Below are 16,428 nucleotides of genomic sequence, written 5' to 3'. Positions count from 1 at the left end.
TGACTTGAATGCAGGACTTTTACTTGCAACAGTAACACACACACACGTGACCACCTCCACTCTGGACCGAGTCGTTCTCTCCATCCCTCAGATCTGTCAGGCTGTCTCCACACTCCTGAATCATTTAGACAGATGATACAAAGGAACCCTGATCTTCGCCGCCTTACACCTTAATGGACCGCTGCCTGCAGTTCCCTCTGAGAGACGAGATATTATATAACTCATTAAGCAGCGCTCCTGCCCTCTTGTTCTGCGCTTAAAAGATCCCGAAGCCAGACGTTCACTTCGTGGTGCTTAATGGAGAAATTAATATGTGCAACCATGCTGGAATTTAACATCCACAACCCCAAACCAGAACCTCTCCTAATTCCCTCAGTTCCTGTTTTATGAATTGGCTTGCACGCATGCATGCACACACACACACACACACACACACAAACTTACCACACTTACATACTCACTCCATTACACAATTCCTGAAACCTTGTACCCGAAAAGAGGGTTTTGTTGAGTAGATGGACTCATTAATTGGTCTTGTTTGTATTTCTGCGTGGGTGAGAGTATGTGCACACGGGCATGAGAACATCAGCATGCCCATTTCCAATAAAGTTTATTCATGGAGTGTGTGGCTCAACATGGTAAAAAGTTGGTTGATTTTTGGAGATAACTCACCAACAGTAGCAGATCAAGGGGTGGCTCCTGGGGCTCAAGCCCCGAATGTTTTTGTCAAAAGCCCCAAATCCTTTAGGCCACTTAGATATTGACATATGGCCATGGACTTTAACCTACGATGCTTGACTTGCAATAGCCCAGGTTATTATAGCATGGATTGGTATGGTATGGAGAATGCAACAGACAAGGTCACACATACTTTCACTCAAAGTGGATATTTCAGGATTCCCGCAGATCCTTAAAAAGTCTTTAAAAGGCATTGAATTCATTAATCTAGAAATACAGCCTTAGTTGGTATTAAAATGTCTAATATCAATATTTCAAAAGTCTTATGATGTGGATTTTATAATTTGAAAAATCTTAAAATAGTTGATAAATAAACAAAAATAATCATTTACAGAATGCTTCTTGCATTTGCAATCATTTGGGCAAAATTCTCCCCATCGCTAAGTAATACCTGTAAGTTCATGTTTTTTATTTCTTCTATTTATTTTGTAAAATTGTTTTCAAATTTCATTCAGAAAAAAAGTTTCAGATAATCTTAAATCCTACTTGCTTGCAGCTGTAGGAACACTGTATTTGTGCACGTTCACAAGAATGGGATGATCAGTCAACCTGAAAAAATAATGCGTCCGGCCACAGCTGCTTCCGGTACAGAGGCATAAAAATTCAACAAGAATCTAGAAAAAATAATTAAAAAAAAAAAATCCAAAGGACAACCAGTTATTAGTTAATAAGTGGAATTATTATTGAATGTGAGGAGCATTTAGACCAATGCTATCTATCTGATTTTGAAAGGACACACACAAACACACACACTTTAGAAATCTGAGCTTCTCATGACAACCAGGTAATATAAGGTACCAGTGTGTTATTTACTGTCCCTGTGACATCATACCTTTGGTAGTAGATGATGAGGATGATGATGAAGATAGTGGTAATGATGATGATGTCAGTAGAAAAAAGACTTTTTCCACAAAATCCACTAATCTGGCACATGCTGAGAGGTCAGCACCACCAAATTACATACACACGCACACACACGCACACACACACACACACACAAACCCACACACACACACTACTATCGATGTGCTGTGCACTGTAGTTTAAGCTGATTAGCTCAGAGGATGTTTCACATGTTGTAATATGCATCGTGTGTGTGTGAGCAGTGATTAAGGTAGAGGCTCAGAGAGTTGTAAGTGCAAATGTGGTTACTGTAAAGACTAACTCCTGACATTTCTCCACCCCTCTGGCTTCAGCATCATTTTCTAATTTATTCCACCAGAACATCCTCCACATCTCTCTCTCTCTCTCTCTCTCTCTCTCTATTTCTCTCTCTCTCTCTCTCTCTCTCTCTTTAACCAGCTCTCGTCTTTGCATCATCTTAACCACATATGACTCTCGCTCTGTGTGTCTCTTTCGTGTGAGCATTAGTATTCAGAAGTTGTGCCGTGTACACCTATTTCTCAGCACAGATGTGATGAAATCTTCTGTCTCTGATGCCGTGCTTCTTCCACTGCTACAAAAACACACACTTCTGCACAAATAAACCTGTACATGGCACATCAGCTTGCCGAGCATATCAATAAACATACAAAGATGCCCTGACACACACACACACACACACACACTTTATAGATGTAAAAGCAATAATTTCATCTCTTCTAAATGACCTTACAAAGCATGTTGTCTGCATGTAAGTGTGTGTGTGTGTGTGTGTGTGTGTGTGTGTGTGTGTGTGTAAGTGAGGACATTCGTGAGCGCTACATGTGTGCCCATCTATCCCCGAGGCTGGCATCAAGTGCACTGGCTGCATCAGTGGACTTCATTAATGCTAATAGCCAGGGCTTCACTCTCTCAGCCACTTTGTTCCATTGTTCATTAACCTCAGTTCATTTAGCATGGGACTGGCTGGCCGTCAGGGTCTGGGACCGCTGTCTCACCCAGAGTCACCAGCCTCGAGGTAAAAGGGACATGCTTTCATGGGAAGCATCCACAGTAAACACTACCACCTGAGAGCTTCCCAGTACAACCAATATGAGCTTTAGGGACATGACACAAGGGGCCGACATCCAAGCAATGACAAAGGTCGAGTGATCAAACTCTTCCACGTTATGTCACCAAGTGTCTTCTGTTTAAAGTGGCACCCCAGGATTCCTTCCTGGCTTAACCCTTTGAAACCTGCAAATTTGTTTACATTTCTTTCAAAAGATAGAGAGAGGGCAATGAGCAACTTAAGAAGACATGGCCCAAAAATTTGCTGGAATTTAGTTAAAAGGAACAAGAAAATTACCTTAAAATAAGCAAAAGAGCAAAAGTAAAATGCAAAACAAAATCCAAAAGATAAAAATAAAAATCATGAAATTGGAGGAAAAAAACCTTACTTATTTTTCTGTAATTTTTTTAAAAATATATATTATACTAATTATGAATACAGTTTTCTGGACATTTTCCTCTTGTTTTGGTTTTTAATAAAATAACTAGTTTTCAGGTCATTTTCTTGTCCCCTTTTTGTGGCAATGTATAGGACCTATGAGACAGGACATACACACTAGACCAGTGATTCTCAACTTTTGGCCCACAGACCAAATCTGGCCCCCGATTGGGTGCCAGGTGACCCCCAACCACTTTCTAATTCACAATAAAAAATAGAATGATTCGCACTAGGAATTGTTTTTGTACTTTTAGTATTCATAAGATGCCAGAGTGGATAAAACACCTTCAAAATAGAGCTTGTTCATCATAAAAAGTGCCAGTGGAGGATCCCCTGCACCCCTGACAGAGGTCCTAACCAAGCCCCTAATGTCCCAAAATCCTATAAATTTCCTAAAATCCTATAAATTTCTCAGAATTTTAGAAACGTCCTGAAATTATAGAAATGACCTAAAATCCTAGAAATGTAGTAAAACCTGAGAAACATCCTAAGATCTTAGAAATGTCTTGAAATCCTAAAACCATGAAAAATCAGAGAAATGTCTTTAAATCCTGTAAATATCCTAAATTCCGAGAAATGTCCCAAAACTCTAGAAACATGTATCGGGCTGGTGTGACTGGCCCCTGGGCTCCTGTCATTTTTGCAAAAGTGGCCCCGAAGCAAAGCAAGCTGAGCATCCCTGCTCTTGGATACTGTAATCACCAGCCTCTGTCTCTGCTTGTCTCCTACCAGAACAGTACCAGCTGAATAACTCAGCGTACGGGCCATTTGGACAAGGGCTTCCACACCCGCACAGCAACCACAGCACAGTGGGACTCAACAAATATACCTCCCTCAAAGCTGTGGGTAAGTCAGACACATAAACACACACACAATCTGATGCTGACTCCAGCTGACACAGTAACCTTTAGAGTACAGTAGGCTGGCAGTACAGGAGCTGTCAACTGACAAGGGTCTCTGTGCCTCTTGGCAAACTGTGAGCTGATCTTAAAGAGGAGCCCACGCTGTTCCTGTCTGCCACTGTGCTATTAGATAATGGAATCGTCTCTAAATGTGACTGAGTGATTGATTGATTACAGTAGACTTACTCCACTGTTCTTCATGGCCTACGGATAAGCATAGCACTGAAACCTTTGATTGAACGCTGTGATCTTATTAAGGCTAGGATCGCTGTGCAGATTCTAACGAGGCAGCGCAGATCACTGCAAAGGACAGAGCTTTATAATATATATATATGGAAGCAGCACTGGAGCTCTACGGGGGAAAAACCTTATGTAAACTATGTGACTGGTGATTTGGTTCCAACTACAGCAAAATAAAACTTTAAATTAAAGGTATTCTTCGCTGATTTCCAACTAGCTTTGTGTAATAACAATGTGGGTAGCATGTGTAACTGAACAGTGGCTCTGGCGACCCCTGACTAATAGATATATTTTATGGATATGTCATTTTTATATCGCATGCATCGCAACAACAGGACAGAAATACTGATAAACTGTACAGTTAAGCAAAACAGTTCATGAAACAACTGCAGGGAATTCATGTAAAATGAGTGATTAGGTTGAATTGTGAGAGGATTATTTCCTGTAAATACTACATCAAATATGAGCTTCCCTGATATTTGTAGGAACTTTAAAAAATAAAATAAAATAAAATAAAATAAAATAAAATAAAATAAAATAAAATAAAATAAAATAAAATAAAATAGATGAATGAAATTCTGAGAAATAGGCCTACTGTGCATATTAAAAAAGGTTTTCTTACAACCCTTTAAATCAAGAAGGCCTTGCAGCCTCTAGTTGTTAACAATATTTACTCTCTTTTAGTTCATGTACTTTCAACCACTTCATTTAGTGTCCAAATTTTAAGTGTAATTCCCTCAAGAATGCCCACAAAAGAATGAAAATTGAAGTGTCTGTTGCATTTTTATCACTTTTTTTCATTATAATAAACACTTTACAATTAGGGTACGGTAAGTCATAAGCAATGCCTAACAAAGGAATGACTCATGATGATATAATGCATAAATTACTACAGGACGTATTATACATTTAGGCCGATGCAGAACAGTACATATTCTCATGGAAATGTGAAGGGTTTTTTTAACCAACTTGTCATCAGATGCAAATATTTACAAGCTGCTGCATGGTCTGGTGGTATTTATGCCACATTTACAACCTCGGGGGAGAAACATGAGTTGTTGTTGTTGTTGTTCTTCTTCTTCTTGTTCTTGTTGTTGTTGTTGTTCTTGTTGCTTTTTCTATGAGAGTAGGTACAGCTGTGTGTTCAGAGAGGCTGAGTATATGCATGATTCTGAAATGAATGTTTTATGTTACTGAGATCTTTTCTTACATATCAGTTAATGTATGGAATAAATGTGAATTAACAATCCTTAATTGGGGTGGGAGTCCATGAGTATCCTTAAAAGCCATCTGTAAAATCTTAAAATCTTTTCTAAAACATACCGGGAGCAAGTGTAAAGAGGCTGAAACTGGAATAATATGACCTGGTCATATACATATACATATAACAGGGTTCTGGTTAAAAGCCTGACACGATCAGTGTTTAGATTGATTTTCTATCAGTCTGACTTTCGATATGCAATTCTGTTCACCACCGGATACAATCTTCTGGGAAAATGAAGGTTTGCTTTACAGCTCAAAGGAAGAGGGTATAGAAGAGGATATAGTTTTTGTGAAAGTGGTAGTTGAAGAGTTGTCTGCTTGCACATTAAATATATGATCTTTAAACTTAAATAAGTTACGATGCGATATACTTCATTGTCCCTGTAGGGAAATTTGTCTTGAACCCAGATGCTGCGCCCATGAATGCCTCCACCGCAATTAAATCAATATATATATTGACAAAACAGCACTAGTTGTACCAAACCACACCAATACATTGCAGATATTCCAAAATGCACATACAAAACATTGCAAATACTTTGCACACAACACATATTGCACAATCCCTGCAGCCTTACCCTTTTAGCTAGAAATTTGTCAATGGTAAGCCTCACATTTATTTAATGTGTCAAATATGTTATGCACTACCACACCAGTCATGGTCACACTGTAATGATGCTTCGTGACTGTCTGAAAACCTAATTTACTCACTATTGAGTTAACTATTGAGTGTGAACAGGGACACAATGTGAAGCAAAAATGCCCACGGATGAGGCTTTGTAAGAGATCTGTGATGTAACTACAAAGCTACTACAGCCTTTAGGGGAAGCTGTAGGGTTTTTATCAGGTGGTTGTACAGAACGTTTCATGTCGGGAAAGGTCACACACACACACACACACACCCACACGTTATTGTCCTTGAATTCTACATCAAAACACAGGTAACGCATGAAAACAAAACAATCCTCTACAACTAAGCCCAAGGCAAATCACTGCTTGTCAAGGTCAATTTGAACCTTTATTATCCATAGAAGGTTGAATGAACAACAATCCTCTTTACACGCTGCATACATTTACTTTCCCCAGGAACAGCTACAGCTTCTCATCTGCAGACTTTTGACTTGCTGGCTAATTTATGTCAGCTTCATGAATTGTAAACGCTGTCTCCAGATGGCTTTTTATTGTTTTCATTTAGCTCAATATAAAAAAGTAACCAGTTAAAGGGTCCTGAATATGCACTAAATGGCTTCATACATGCTTAAAATGAGAATGCTTGAATTTTGACCTGTGACCACCAAAATATAATCAGTTTATTGTTGAGTCCAAGTGGATATTTGTGCCAAATCTGAAGAAACTCCCTGGAGGCCTTCTTGAGATACTGCATTCTCAAAAATGAGACAGACCAGGTCACAGTGACTTAGACCAGGTGTTCTTGACACGCATTCACAAGAATGAGACAGAAAAGGTCACAGTGCCCTTGACCTATGACCACCAAATTCCAATAAGTCCATCACTGAGTCCAAGTGGACGTGTGTGCCAAATTCGACAAAATTTCCTGAAAGCATTCTTGAGATAGGTTTACAAGAATGACACAGAACATGTCACAGTGAACTTGACCTATGAACACCCAAAGAAAAATTAAGTTCATTGTAGATTCCAAGTTGAATTGATCATGATTGACTGTGCCAAATTTAAAAAAAAAAACAAAAAAAAACCTCAAGGCATTTTTGAGATATTGCATTCTCATGAACGGGACAGGCAACCCAAAAACAGAATGTCAGCACAGAGGCATGACAACCACTATTTCCACTTTGAGTTATACTTAACTAATGCACGTCTCATGATAATTTAATGCATGATTTATTACAGAATGTAATATGAGTTCAAGTGAATGGATGGACAAGTCTTGGATTAAATATCAGCATCATCACAACATTATGTTACATATAACACACGGAAAACATAGTTATAAAAGATATGACCCTCCAAACTTTCAGATACTGTTGGAAGAATACTTACTTCATAGACAGCTTCACCTAAAAACAAGACATTCAAATATTTTACAACTTTATATGAATGTTTATTTTTGAAGTTCATTTGTATGTTTTTTTAATATATATTTATATATATATATATATATATATATATATATATTATAGATTTTTTTTTTGCAAATGAATTCAACTGCTAAAAAAAGAGCATGTGAAAAATACATGAAAACAAACAGCTGCTACTGGACTCTGACTTTTGGACAAAAATGATGAAAACACACATAGAGACAAGGTTACTGTTTGTGTAGTTGGGAAGCTGGCGGCGATGACCTCAGTTTTTAGTTTATTTAAATAATTCTCTGTGACATTCATGCTAGCCTGTGACACACACGCATAGCTGCCGCGCACGCTCCGGACTTAGGGCGAGGGTATTTATAAACCTTCACTGCTACATCCACACATCCTAACACACACATATACCTTTACCTACGTCATCTCTGTTTCATTCCTCGGTTCCTCCCTCCTCATCGCTCCCCCTGCCTTCAGCCCTCTCCAGCTCAGCAACAGAGAAATACCGCTATACTATTCATCCTGAGGGCATACACCAATTGGAAATACTTAAATCACCAGCTTTCCCCTTTGATCTTCTTCAAACCGTTCCCTTCATCCTGACTGTCCTTTCCCTTCCTCTGATTCTCTATATGTTATCTTTCCACTCATTTAACATTTCACATTTTGTGGACAACAAGTCCACAAGTCCAATTTATGTTTTGTGCTTGTAAAGGCTCACATTGACCCTTCCCATGAAACACTGCTGTTATACTTCTTTATTATGTTGTTGCATAAGTTGTTTTCTGTATTATCAAAGCATTTCACCGTTTCGTTTTAGGTATCTTCTGTCAAATTCTCCCCTCCTTCTATTCAACCTTCACTTACTGTTTTCCGTCTCTGTAGTTTTTTATGCCTCTGTTCCAGCAGTACTCGTTGCCAGAGGCAATCTGTTTTCAGGTTTTCTGTGTCCATACGTCTTTCCATACGTCCCATTCTTGTAAATGCAATGTCATAAGAACACCTGTCCTTCAAATTTGGCGCAAATGTCCACTTACACACACCAATAAACTGATTTGATTTTGGTGGTCAGAGGTTTTAGGTCAAGGTAAGCTTGACCTTGCATCTGTCTCATTCTTACGACCGCAATATCTCAAGGGCAACCATCAAGGAATTTCTTCAAGTTTGGCATAAACATCCATTTCGAGTCAAGGATGAATTGCTTAGAATTTGGTGGCCAAAGGTCAAAGGTCAAGGTCATTCAGGCCTTGCCCATCACTTTCTCATGAACGTAATATCTCAAAAACACCTGAAAGGGATGACTTCAAATTTGGCACAAACATTTACTTGGACTCGAGGATGAACTGATCAGAATTTGGTGTTCAAAGGTCAAAGGCTACTGTGACCTTGCATCTGTCTCATTTTGTTAATCTCCAGAAAGTCTTGAGGGAATTTCAAATTTCAAATTTGGCACAAACCACCATACTTGAGTCCACTTGGACGCAAGAGTTTACTGGTTACAATTTGGTGGTTAAAGGTCAAGGTCACTGTGACTCAAACATGTTTTCAGCCATTACTCAGGAATTCATGGGATAATTATGAAGACAATTTACACACATGTCTAATAGGATAAAATGATATGTAGTGACATTTTGTAGTATGCATATACATTTAAATTAACTGGTCTCTCTTTTTACTTTTTATCATATGGTGAACTGTTTTGGTGTTGTTGTTTTAGTTTTGCTTTCCTCCTCCAACAGATGAAACTACACAGAATCGTGTAAAAAACAAGAACAATGTGTATGAAAATTATTGAAATGCTTCACTGTACCAAAGGCAATGTAAAGCAGAAGAGCAACCTTGGTGTGTTTTTACACATTAGAATAATTTTGCATGAAAATAAATTAATCAGATCAATGCACCTTGTACTTAAAGCAATCCAGTTAATGAATTCAGTACCAGCTAATACAACCTACTATTTCAAACCCTGCAGAACTAACTTCATTATCATTTGGCAAACTCAATATGCCCACAGTGAAGCTTGCAGCAACCACACGCTAGAGAGACAGAGTACGTCGTCCGCCCTGGCTACATGACGCATCACATCCGTGCCACGTCTTTCAGCCGTTAGTGTATTTAACTGAGCAGGAGTTGATTTTTCTGAATATGACTTCAAGTTTTTAGTTGTAAGAAGGAAGAACGTGTAATTTCTTTTTTCCAAAGTTGCATGTTTCCCCTGAAAAGTTTCTAAATACTTTGAGGAGCAAACGAAGATGACACTGGTGACAGGTCAGAGCCGGGAGGTCCTAACATAAATGCATCATGGATTAAGTGTGATTCAGTCGTCAGTGCTCCTACTATGACAGACTCTGTGTTTGCACATTGACAGTTCGTTTTAGGCTACTTCTGCATGTGACTCACAACTGCATCAGACTGTGACAAATTGAAAATGACTCTAAAGTATAAACAAGTTTAAGTAGGCCAAATATAGCATGTGGATGCTTTACTGGCCTAATTGTTTAAGGTTAGAAACAGAGCCTGCTACATTACATTAAAGGGTTATTCCCCTTAATTACAACTTTTTTATTTTTGGATCTTTGTAATCAATAAAGGAGATCTGGTAACATTACTGTAATGTACTACAACGGGGCAAGAAATGAGAAATCTGATGTTCAAACAGGTTGAAAATAAACAAAGCGATTTTGCCAAGTCACATCAATTTTTCAATTTTGGCACAAATATTCACTTGGACTGAAGCATAGACTGATTTTGGTGGACAAAGGCTGAAGGTTAAGGTTACTGTTACCTCACGCCTATCATAGTCTCGTGAATGTTATATCTCAAGAATAACTTGAAGGAATTTTTTCAAGTTTGACACAAACATCCACTTCGAGTCAGTGATGTACTGATTAGAATTTGTTGGTCGAAGGCCAAAGTTCAATATCACTGTGACCTAACAAAACATGATTTTCACCATAATTGAGCATTCATTCACTAATTATGACAAAATTTCACACAAATGTCAAACAGGATAAAATGATGAAGTGATGACATTTTATATCCAAAAGGTCAAGGGTCAACTTCATGGTGACATTGTAATATTTTGCAAATATTTTTTTCCTGAAATTACTCAATTTCATTTCTCAGGGAGAGAAGAGGAGACATTTGATCATTGATACTGAATTTGTGGCTCTAATCTTTAAACTTTGCTAACTGTATAAATCTTCCCTGCTGCTGGAGGAAAGATGCGTGTGCAGCATCTATGTTTTAACAGATATAAATGTAAACTGTAACTTGCTTGTGGAGGAATTTTACTGAAATAGAAATTATCCAAAACAAAAAGAACAAAAGTTGTAGGAAACAAACGATTCTGTAACTCACTGATGAATTCTTTGTATGGATGTTACTTTTCTCACCCACTCTTTCATTCGTTACAGCTCACAGTGCATCTCGTGGCTACTACAAGAGCTTCCCACTCATGGACTTCTCCCAGTACCAGCCCGTGGCACCTCCTGCCTTCCAGCCCGTGCCTCCACAGCCCAAAGAGAAGTCGTACATCCACCAGTCCGTGACGGCGCACCACGACCTCCACGCCCCCCTCTCCATCTCCATCCCCTCCAGCCACCTGGAGCACTCGCGCCTACCCAAGACCACCACGCACCCGCTGCTCTCCAGCTCAGCCTTCAAAGCCTGGGAGCCAACTGGCCGCCATGTCCACAGGCAGGCCTCTGCCCCCGGCCACACCCACTCCTCCATGCACAGCTCCACCCGGAGACATGGCTACTCCATCAGGAGGCCGCAGAGCATAGAGAACATGCCGGATCTCTTTAGCCAGCCGTATGGAGGGATATATGGAGGAGCTGGAGGGGGACAAGGACAGGGGCAACACCCATCTCAGCCCTCCTACTACCACCACAACAGGCATAAGAGCTATTCCACCCACAGTACGACTGAGGTGACCGTCTGAGCGCCACGGCCTCAGAGAGCTGTAATGTTAATCAGACAGCTTTGGTGTTAGCTAAATGCCAGTTTGGGACATTCGCCCCAACATGTGAGGGATATAAAACGTGGAGACACATTCAGATTAACAAGATGAAAAGGGGTGATTTGATAGGTGGAAATTCAGGAGCAAAAGAGCTAAGCAGAACAATCACCCCAATTTAGAGATAGGTAAAGGTTTTAACGCCAGCAATGGTCTTTGATTATATATAGACTGAGAGGAAATCTACCAGTCTCGGGCTCCTATAGGTCACACAGCTGTTACAGATCCTCAGCTTTTGTGGTTTCATTGTGGTTGTATGAGCCTGATAGGAATAGAGCAGAACAACACAGATTTTAGAAGCTCTTAGAGTACGGGGCAAGCTTCATTTTGTCTGTAAAAAGGTTTTAAATGTTGGCTTCCTGTCAGATTTAGCAGGGAGGATCAGTGAGTTTGTGTTCGCCAAGTAACTTTGGTTAAGTTTAGGTACAGTAGGTCATCAGTATGTGTGACTCATGGTCAAGTTTGCTTTCCAGCCAGAGGCCATACTTCCTAATGTTGTCAACAATTATCTTTAATTTAAATATGTTTGTAACCTTTGAGATCCATGTCTGTGGTTCACCTCACCTCAGGAACCATTCACTTGAATTTGAAGAAACACTGAAAATATTTTACCTTTACTGGCAGGCTATAGGATATGTCCACGTCAAAAAAGAATAGTTCAATGATTTGAGAAATAACCGTCAAGGCTTTTTTGCCTAAAGTTAAATGAAGAAGTCAATTCCACACAAATATCTGTACACTAAAGCTCCCATCAACTTCCAGTTAGTTTAGCCTAAAAATGCTTAGAAAATACTGTAACTATTGCAATAACTTCCCAGAGTTTTGTCATAAATAAACTTTGATTTTGTACAAAGTCAACAAACAAGATATAATATGTAAAAGGGAAACTTGTTCAACGTGGACTCCATTTTTTTCAGATTACAATACTTTCAATGAAACAGTTGTGGTTGATAGTTTTTTTTAAAAACTGTCAAATGCATGTGGTATGGGGAAGTAAAAATCCAACTTATTTTAAGAATGAACGGAGCATAAGGGTTTTAAGTTATACCCCAGTCACACTGTAAAATCGGACAAGTGAATTTTACTAAAAACATTTATGGAACTCATTGCCTTGAAAAATGTAAATAAATATAACTTCATCTGAATTTATGTTTACATTTTTGTTAAATTTACTTAAAATGTTGTTATTTTTACTTAATTTTGTGAGGTTGTTCATAAAAATGAAAATTTAATTAAATCATTCTTTCTAAGTTTTTAACAACTTCAGTAAACCAGTATTCTTCTGGTGGCATACTAGTTAATCATACTTGTATATTCTTAAAAGTGTTAACAGAACAGAACTCACAGATTTCCTCTTTGTTATGATCAAGTTAAGTCATTTTCTAACACTTAGAAAGAACAAGGTAATTTCACTTGTCATCTTTAAGTTGCGACAGCTTCACAAAATTAAGTAAATACATCTAAATTCCAAGTAAATATAACACTTAGATAAAAAGTAAACATAATACAAGATTTATAGTTATATTTACTTTCCTTTTTCAAAGCAATCTGTTTTTGAGAATATTTTGAGTAAAATCTACTTTTCAGATTACAGCGTAGAGCAAACATTTGGGTGATTTTACATTTCACTAATATCTGAAGTTAAGACTTTTTGGGGGTTTTTTAGATATGCTGGACATTTTGTAATCTATACATCACATACCATTTAGTTTCGCTGTCATGACAAATCTTTTTAAGGTAATATAGTTCAGGTCATTTCACAGCCCTGTGGAGCCTTTCTTTGCAGGTCTTTGTCCCTCCTGTTTTTGTTAAAACACCTCGACTATTTTGCATCTCTCGGTCTACCTCCGCGCAGAGCAGTTTTCTCCTCTCGGCTTCTCCCACCCTCTCTCCACAATGAAGCGCTTTGCATTCTGTACCATCAGGCCCAGCACACAGGCACAGCATCCCCGGGGTCACATTAACTCGACGGTGAGGACAATGCCACCATCATGTCAGCTTCCATCAGCCTCCATCCCGTCCAGCGAGAGGGAGAGGAGGGAAGAGAGGGACAGTGAAATAGCCAGAGGCTGGGACTCTTTAGAAAAGAAAAGAAAGGGAGGAAATAGAAGAGAAAAATAGAAAAACAAATGTACATGGTGCTTTCTTTCCTCGGGGGATAGAAAGGGAAGGAGTCACTGTGGATCTGGGTCTCTCACTACTAAGCTGTCTGGGTCATAACTCAGAGTGTGTGAACGTGTGTGGATGCCTGTGTGCGATTTCCAACCCCCGAGCACCATTGCAGGGGGATTCGCTGAGGCACCTCCAGGCCCGCAGCGTTAGACATTCCTCATCTTGTCTCCAAAGCCTGTACAGCAATGGACAGTGTGCAGAGCTGCTGCTATGAACATGCAACAGTTAATGCATCCACTGGACTTGTTGGTGAAAGTGTGGGGCTGCAACACCCTCAGGAACTGCACAACAAAGTGAGCTGTTAATGATGATTGCACATGTCACCAGAAATACTTCCATTAGGTTCTGTAATAATATTTGTGCTTAAGGAGAACATTTTCTAGTGTAAAGTGCTTTTGTAGCAGCTGAATTAAGAGCAAAAAAAGAAAGCACAGGTAAAGAGAGAGAGATAAATCACACAATTTAACACAACACTACTCGAATGCAGCTTTGCCGCTAAATTACAATCACAAATTACAAGCACTGACATCATATAAGCCTTTTTTACACAGAGATGCTGCTATAGAGCTGCTACAAAGTCCCTTCTTTACGTCTCCTTTGCATTTTTTCACACAGACAAACAACGATGGCATCATGCTGCTCCAGCGTGTGATTTCAGACAGAATGTCGGCATAGCCGAAGCATAAAAGACATGATGGGCGTGTCTAGTGTGAAATAAAAAATACACCTCAGCAGTGCTTTCTAAACAATAGCTATGCCATAACATGTCAATATCAATCATTTAGCGTCCCTGTTATGATCTCGTCCTCTGCTCAAAGGGTAAGGTTCACAATTTGTGGACATTTACAGCCGGTGTTCTTTGTCTTTGAGTTAGCCGCTAACCGCTATCAGCTGGTTTTTAAATCTACGGCGGTGGGTTGTGAGCAAAACACATCACCAAAACTTCAGGCACATCCTGCCAGCTGTCCCCTTTACATAGACACCATTTCAGCACTGTTACAACCTCCATTGCTGGCTTAAAGGGATAGCCTACTTCCATTTTTTGAAGCGGGATTGTACGGGGTGCTTATCCATAAACAGTATAATACCTACAGTAGATGTCAGTCTCTAGATGTCGCTCTTAGTTTGAAGAAAGAGCTGGAGTTTGACATGGAAGCTAAGCAATATACTGCTGTGGAGGGGTCAATAACAAAACATATTTTAACCACCTAAAAAAGCCCCACCTCAAAAAAACAATATTAGTTTAAATGTGTGCTATAGTAGAGTATTTTCATTACACGGCTCCTTTAACTTCTTTTATACAGTCTACAGCGATAATTTCCTGTAGGGTTCCTCACTTCAAATGACCCTTTTACATTAATAATTTCATCCATTGTTAGAAAATTATTGCTTACAGCCAGTTTGAAAAATGTACATGTGCCCTTTATATGAAAAATTAAAAGAATTCAATCAGATTAGAATAGATACCTAAGTAGAACTATATTTATATAAGAAATATAGATTCTTCTCATGACTCTGGTTATAACACGTCGACATGCAACAAATCTTAACCCCACACCAGCTAAACCTCTGCTGCAGTTTGCCTCCTATGGATAAATCCCATTTTTTTTCCACACAGGAGGATTGGACCCCCACCTTCACTTCCTGTGTAGTTCCATGATTAAAGCAGGGTATTAAAACAGTCAGCTGTATAAGGATTCAATAACCAGGGATAAACTGTGCAGGCAAAAGCATCTATACAGTGTGTCATTTTGGGATAAGTCATAGAGTATTTGTCTATTTGAACAATGACATTGGATCGCACCAGATAACATGTCGACGTCTAAGAATATAGGTTTTGACAATGGAATAAGATCCGTTTTCCGTCCTGCTGCCAGAATCTGCCTCTATGCAACAAAGAGCGCTCCATATTTGCCCTCATGACCCCGCGTCCACACACGGAGCACCACAGTGTCTCATCAAAGACCAATCTCGACAGGTGATGTTTTCATCTCACTGCAGGCTGAGCCCTTTTATATTCAAAAACAAACATACTGTCATTTTTTCCCAGATTTTACAGAGATAGTTTTGGCTTTTGAAAGTGTGGCTGCATTTCAGAGCTCATTATATGTATTAACATAGTATGTATTATATTGTTTCCCACAGAATTAAAATCTGTTTGTGATCATAGGGGTTTGGGTGGGAGGAGGGCAGCAACTGCTGATCACTGACAATCAGCTTTTGCCGTTCCAAAGCAGTGCAGAAAAAAAATCTCCACGAGCTACTCCATCTGCCCAACACAAGCTAACACAATAGCAGTGGCGAACATAACACAGAGCTGTTAAACAGTCCCAACAATCTCACACCAACAGCGAAACAGCTCGACTGTCATTAAACCTGTTGATAAATGATAAACCAGCAGCTCCTGTGTTCGGCGAGCTAAAATGACTGTTTCTCAATGAAATTTTGTGGCGCTGATGAGAGCATAGATGCATTGTAACACACTGCCATAAAAATATGGCAAAATTCTTACAGTAATGTACAGTTTTTTTTAAATACAGCGATACACTGAAAATCTTAAAGCTGTTTTGGAGCCAACGTTACACTGTTAACCTCACAATCTACGTTTATTATGCCGTAATTTTAGGGAAAGGTTGTTACAGTGAAATTGCTGTAAAAAAA

The 16,428-nt window shown here is 39.1% G+C and overlaps 1 protein-coding gene across 1 annotated transcript in view; it reads left to right on the top strand.

Annotated features, from left to right (window-relative positions):
• Positions 1-12,925, top strand: part of shisa8b (shisa family member 8b) — a 44,110-nt gene extending 31,185 nt beyond the window's left edge. Inside the window, exons 4-5 of the mRNA XM_042508651.2 lie at positions 3,842-3,955; positions 10,991-12,925. Of these exons, the coding sequence (XP_042364585.1) occupies positions 3,842-3,955; positions 10,991-11,520 (644 nt within the window). The 3' untranslated portion in view covers positions 11,521-12,925. The remainder of the gene's footprint in view (positions 1-3,841; positions 3,956-10,990) is intronic.
• The last annotated feature ends 3,503 nt before the right edge of the window (positions 12,926-16,428 follow it).

Source organism: Plectropomus leopardus, chromosome 19 (genome assembly GCF_026936395.1).
Source record: "Plectropomus leopardus strain MGB_pleo_1.0 chromosome 19, ASM2693639v1, whole genome shotgun sequence".
Taxonomy (NCBI): Eukaryota; Metazoa; Chordata; class Actinopteri; order Perciformes; family Serranidae; genus Plectropomus; species Plectropomus leopardus.
This window is presented reverse-complemented; position numbering and strand designations above follow the sequence as displayed.